The sequence below is a fragment of the Octopus bimaculoides genome, chromosome 27 (assembly GCF_001194135.2).
Source record: "Octopus bimaculoides isolate UCB-OBI-ISO-001 chromosome 27, ASM119413v2, whole genome shotgun sequence".
Lineage (NCBI taxonomy): Eukaryota > Metazoa > Mollusca > Cephalopoda > Octopoda > Octopodidae > Octopus > Octopus bimaculoides.
The window spans coordinates 10,499,263-10,506,129 of record NC_069007.1 but is presented as its reverse complement, the minus strand read 5'-3'; the positions used below and the strand labels follow the sequence as shown (position 1 = coordinate 10,506,129).

At 39.4% G+C, this 6,867-nt stretch overlaps 1 protein-coding gene across 1 annotated transcript in view; it reads left to right on the top strand.

Moving 5' to 3' along the window:
- Positions 1–262: 262 nt before the first annotated feature.
- LOC106880346 (uncharacterized) overlaps positions 263–6,867 on the top strand; it is an 8,859-nt gene continuing 2,254 nt past the window's right edge. The window contains exon 1 of the mRNA XM_014930230.2: positions 263–1,487. Within this exon, the coding sequence (XP_014785716.1) occupies positions 862–1,487 (626 nt within the window). The 5' untranslated portion in view covers positions 263–861. The remainder of the gene's footprint in view (positions 1,488–6,867) is intronic.

Below are 6,867 nucleotides of genomic sequence, written 5' to 3'. Positions count from 1 at the left end.
ATATATATATATATATACAGAAATGTGTGTGTGGTGGGTGTAACAGTGCAGCTGTAAGTTATAAATAACACCAAGAAATCTGATAAACCTGTGCATTTGAACAAAAATACCCTGTGTGATATTTATTCTCAGTAAAATGCACAAACATTTCCTTGTCACTCTCACCATCATAAATTCCAGCCAACCAGTGATTGGCTCATTGGAGACCAAGAACTAACAATGCCACTGGTCATAAAAAGCCTCCTATAAAATAAATGAGAAATAATAAATGAAATATACTATATAACATATAAGGCTTGTTCTCTCTCTCTCCCTCTCTCTCTCTGATATTCCTGTAATTTTGTAGACCAGATTCTGCATTTTATATTCATACTCTCTTCAAGTAGAAGAATTATTTACCCTCTTAAAGAAGAATTGTACACTCTTTGTTGAAGAAGAATTATATACACTCTCTTGAAGATGAATTAAACACTCTCTTGAGGAAGAAATGTATATGCTCTCTTGAAGATGAATAAAACACTCTCTTGAATAAGAAATATACATTCTCTCTAGAAGAATTATACACATTCTGGCAAAAGATTTATGCACCTTCTGGAAAAATATTTACTTTCTAGAAAAATTATACACTCTGTTGAAGAGTGTTTATGCCTTTTAGAAGACTTATACACTCTTTCTTGAAGAAGAACTACACTCTCTTATATACTCTCTCTGGAAGGACAATTATATGCTTTGTGAAAGGTTTATACAGTCTTTTGAAGAATAATTATACACCCTCCATGGAATAAAAATCATACACTCTCTATGGAAGACATTATACATGCTCTGTATACACACACTTGAAAAGAATTATAGATTTTGAAGATGAATCATACACTCTCAGGAAAAACAATTATACACTCACTGGAAGAAGAATTATACACGCTCTTAAAGAAGGATTATACATACAATGGAAAAAGAATTATACACTCCGTGGAAGAACTGTATAGCTTTTGTGGAAAAATTGTATACACCCTCTGGGAGAAAAATTATACAATTTCTGGAAGAACAATTATACATGCTCTCTGGAGGAAAAATTATATGCTTTTGGGAATAAGAATGATATACTCTCTAGGAGAAAAAATATACACGCTCTGTAAGGATAACTATACACTCACTGGTGAAAGAGTTATACAGACCCTTGAAGAAGAATTAAACACTCTCTGGGATAAAAATTATACACACTCTGGTAAAAAAATTATACATTCATTGGAAGAGTTATGCATTCACTGGAAGAAGAATTATACATCTTCAGGAAGAAGAATTATAAACACACTGGAAGAAGAATTATACAACCTTTTGAAAAAGAATTATACACACTCTGGAAGAAGAATTATAAACACTCGACAAGAATTATACAACTTGTTGAAAAAGAATTATACACATTCTCAGAAAAGAGTTATACATCCTCTTGAAACTGAAATATATACACCCACTGGAAGCTTATCTGTGTAAGTTAAAGATTTGGGTAAAAAATTATGGGATTCTGGTAAATATCCTTTCACCCATGCCTTGTTGTTGTTTAGACCCCTACAGACATTTCAGGCATGACAATCCCATCTGTTTTCCTTTAGGCATTCTATTTTGACTATGTTATCTAATGTGTCATTTATTTTAAAAATTTAATGTGTGATTTTTGAGGGAGATTTGGCTACTATTTCTAGCTGATTGACTGACCATGTAGGTGCTCCCTCATTTGCTTACTTCCTATTGCAGCAACAGAGGTAGTAATAGTAGTATTAGTAGTAGTGATGGTGGTAGTGGTAGTAGTAGTCAGGGGTGTAAGCCGTCGTAGTAGTGATGGTGGTGGTAGTTGTCTTCATAACCACCATAGTGGTATTAGTAGTAGTAGTAGTAGTAGTGGTGGTGGTGGTGGTCGTAGTAGTAGTGGCAGCAGCACTAGTAGTGGTGATGGTGGTGGTGGTGATTGTGGTAGTTTATTTCATGTTGCTTCAGTCCACTTCCCTATAAATGGGTTCAAGTAAAAGCTGGGAAAAGGAGCGTGGTTTATTGGTTAAGGGTGTTGTACTGATGACTGTAAGAACACAGGTTCGATTCCTAGACAGGGCAGTGCATTGCGTTCTTGTGCTAAATGCTTCATTTCATGCCGTTCCAGTTCACTCAGCTGTAAGTGAGTCCCGACAATAGCTGAGAGAAGGCACACAGCTTAATGGTTAGGGTGTTACCCTCGTGATTGTGAAGGCGCATGGCTCAGTGGTTAGAGCATCAAGCTTATGATCGTGATGTTGTGAGTTCGATTTCTGAACTGCGCTGTATATTGTGTTCTTGAGTAAGACACTTTATTTCACGTTGCTCCAGTTCACTCAGCTGTAGAAATGAGTTGCAGCATTATTGGTGCCAAGCTGTATCGGCCCCTTTACCTTTCCCTTGGATAACATCGATGGCATGGAGAGTGGAGGCTGGTATGCATGGGCGACTGCTGGCCTTCTATAAACAACCTTGCCCAGACTTGTGCCTCCAAGGGTAACTTTCTAGGCGAAATCCCATGGTCACTCATGACTGAAGGGTTCACTCTTTTTTTGCCCTCATGATTATAAGATTATGGTTTCAATTCCCAGAATGGTCGCTGTGTTGTGTTCTTCTTCAAAACACTTCTATATCACATTGCTTCAGTTCACTCGACTATATATGTGCTCAAATAATAACTGGGAGAAGGAGCGTGTCATAGTGGTTAGTGTGTTGTACACAGGATTGTAAGGTCACGATTTCAATTCCCAGATAAGGCAGTGGATTTTACATTGCTCCAGTCCATCATCATCAGTATCATCATCCATTGTTTTAAATCTGGGTTTTGTCCCAGTTAACGGGGGTGGCTGGATCTACTTCAATGCCATAGCAACCACCCTCACACCATCTCACCCAGTTTCGGGTATCCTCCCTTCTCAAGCCAACCCTCCCAATCTCCTCCTCTACCTGTCCCCCTCCACGTTTTCCTCAGTCTATCTCGCTTTTGTGATCCATTTACCTCAAACTCAAGCACCCTCCTTAGAACATGCTCCTCAACACATGTCCATACCACCATACTCCAATCACCCTTGCCAGCTGTTCCACCTATTCCTCCAACCCCAGCATCTCCATCAAGTCCTCAGTCTTCCTCCAGTCAATTATAAAAATAGTTCCAGCAGGTACATGGACCTAATGGTCAGGGAGTTGCACACAAAATCACAAGATCAGACGGTGCATTGTATTGTGTTCTTGAGTAAAATTTTTCATTTCATGTCACTCAAGTTCATTCGAATATAAATGGGTTCTAATAACAGCTGAGAAGTTATCTCTGTACATTCTGGGGTGGGTCGATTGAGTGCTGTAATCTCAGATTTATATGCCATGGCAACCAGGTGAGCTGAAACCTTATGAGTCCTAGAATTAAGGACTAACTTAAATCCCACCCTCTTCTTTTCAGTTTCATAATTTCGATTCTCAGACCAGGTGACATGCTATATTCTTAAAGTTGCATGATTTCAATTTCCAGATGGGTCAGTGCATTGGTGTTCTTGAGCAAAACACTTTCATTCCATGTTGCTCCAGTATGTTCAACCACTACTCAGCTATAAATGAATGACCCTGCCATGGACTGGCATCCTGTTGAGGGTGGAATGTTGTGACCTGGGTCACTTATCTGTCATAAAAACAGGGCCCTATGAGTTCTAGGACTTGACACAGGAACAGCTATGTGGTCATTTGGATTGCTAGAAATAGCAGCAAAAAAAAATCATTACCAACCCCTGTACACTACAGTGTTCTCAGGTCAGGTGACACATTGTGTTCTTGAGCAAAACACTTCATTTCATGTTGCTCCAGTTCCCTCAGCTAGCAAAATGAACAACCCTGCAAGGGACCAGTGCTCCATTCAAGGAGGAATGTTGCAATCTAGATCACTCAGTCACCATGGAAACTGAGTAACTGGCCCTATACTTCCTCAAACTCAGATAATTTTTGCTGCTATTTCTAGCAGTCCGAATGACCACATAGATGTTCCCAAACTGGGCAGTGCATTGCATTCTTGAGCAAAACACTTCATTCCATTCAACCACTACTCAGCTCTAAATGAATGACCCTGCCATGGACTGGCATCCTATTGAGGGTGGACTGTTGTGATCTGGATCACTTATCTGCCATGAAAATCGGGCCCTACAAGTTCTAGCACTCGACACAGTAATGTACAGGGGTTACTCTTTTACTTGTTTCAGTCATTTGACTGCAGCCATGCTGGAGCACCGCCTTTTGTCGAGCAAATCAACCCCAGGACTTATTCTTTGTAAGCCTAGTACTTATTCTATCGGTCTCTTTTTGCTGAACCACTAAGTTACGGGGATGTAAACACACCAGCATCGGTTCTCAAGCGATGTTGGGGGGGACAAACACAGACACACAAACATATACACACACATACATATATATACATATATATATATATATGACGGGCTTCTTTCAGTTTCCGTCTACCAAATCCACTCACAAGGCTTTGGTCAGCCTGAGGCTATAGTAGAAGACACTTGCCCAAGGTGCCACGCAGTGGGACTGAAGCCAGAACCATGTGGTTGGTGAGCAAGCTACTTACCACACAGCCACTCCTGCGGTTGATAACGATGTTTTTTTTTTGCTGCTATTTTTAACAGGCCAAATGACCATGTAGATGTTCCCAGATGAGTCAGTGCATTCCAATGCATTCTTGAGCTAAACATTTCATTTCACATTGCTTCAGTTCCGGCAATAGCTGAGCAGGTTAACCCTGCGACAGACCAGCATCCCAGTCAAGGGTAGAGTTGAGTGTTGCAATGTCAGTTATTCACATGCCATGAAAACTGAGTTTGCTCGAACTTTATGAGTCGTAGGGCTCATATTGGACCTAAACCCCACCTTCTTTTCAGCTCCATGCTTTCAATCTGCAGACTGAACAGTGCTTTGTATTCTTGAGCGAAACACTTCTTTTCATGTAGCTCCAGTCCAACCAACTAGAAATTAGTCCCAGGCAAGTTAACACAATCCTACAATGGACCAGAACCCTGTTCAGTGGAGCCAAGAATGGTAATCTTAGTTGTTTGTTCACCGAGTTAAACACTGGCTTCATGAGTCACAGGACTGATCAGAGACCCAAATCCCAACTTCTTTAGAGTTCCATGGTTCTGATTCCACAACCGGGCAGTGCATTGTATTGTGTTCCTGAAGAAAGCACTTCATTTCACACTGCACCAGTCCACTCAACTGTAAATGGCTTCCAACAATAGATGGAAGAAGGCACATGGCCTAATGGTTAGGATGATGTACTCAGGACTGTAAGATTGCAGTTTTAATTCCCATACAGGACAGCGCATTGAGTTCTTGAGCAAAACGCTTCATTTTATGTTGCCCCAGTCCACACAGCTGTAAATGGGTTCCAGCGATAACTGGGCAAATTAACCCTGCAATAGACCAATGTCGCATTTAGGGGTGGGGGTTGAGTAATGTAACGTCAGTCACTCACATGCCATGGGAACAAGGTTCGCTCAAATCTTATGGATCCCAGGATCCATAAAACGCCACCTTCTTTTCAGTTCCCTGGTTTCGTTTCCCAGACAGGGCATTGAGTTTTTTTGTATTCACAATTGTAAGAACATGGTTTAAATTCCTAGACAGGGCAGCGCATTGTGATCTTGTGCAAAACACTTCAATTCATGTCGTTCCAGTCTACTAATTTCCAGAAGGGTTTCAGCAATATCTGGGCAAATTAACCCAGCGACAGACCAATGCCCAATTCAGTCTACTATCAGCCATTTGTCTTAATCGATTGGATGTGGCATGAATGAAAATACAATATACGGCTGCCTCAACATTCTGCGATTACTGCTAAAACCCACTTTTTACAGGACACATGGAGAAAATTCAAAAAATTCAATCAGCTTGAAGCTGATTTGTTGCTTAAGAGACCGATCATGTGAAACTAATGTGGTTAGGCTGTGATGTCTGTCTGGCTATCTAGCAGGTTGGTTTCAAATCACTGATACACTACGAGTCCTAGAGTCCTGACAAAGGTGAGTCTAAATCTCCTTTAACCAAGTTCATATATTTACAGAACTACAAAACCAAAAGCAGAAATGGAAATCTTAGGAAGACAAATAAACTTTTGCCGAATATTCTGATGCCATGCCTTCCCCACACACCTTCATATTCCTTTCTTCTGCAACCATAATTTCAACAGAACAAAAAATGATTGATTTTTATGTATATTCTTCCTCCTCCTCCTTTTTCTATTTTTCTTTCAGTGCCGGTTCAGCACAGTTAATGCATTCAAGAGATTTCGGCAGCTCTAGAACAATTCCCAAAGAGAACATTAAAACCAATGGAAGATTCTATTACTTTATAACTTAGTTATTTTCATATCTTTGAATCATTTTTTGAAAAAGAAAGAAAGAAAGAAAGAAAGAAGGAAAGAAAGAAAGATGGAAAGAAAATATTTTTCTCTGAAATGGACAGTTGTTGCCGCTGTCACTCTTTGAAGTGGAAGAATGAAATGATCTTCTGTGTACACAGCTAGATGAATAAGTCAAACAAAGACAAACACACAAATCACACACACATTTGCATGTGTGTGTGTGTGTGTGTGTGTGTGTGTGTGTGTGTGTGTTTGTATGCATGCATATGTACACACACACACACACACATGTGTATGTGTATACATAGAAAATGCACGTATATAAATATATGTACATGTATATTCATATATATATATATGTGTATATATATGTATATATATATGTATACATGTATATATGTACTTATGTATATTTATATGTACATATATATATATATATATATATATATATATATATA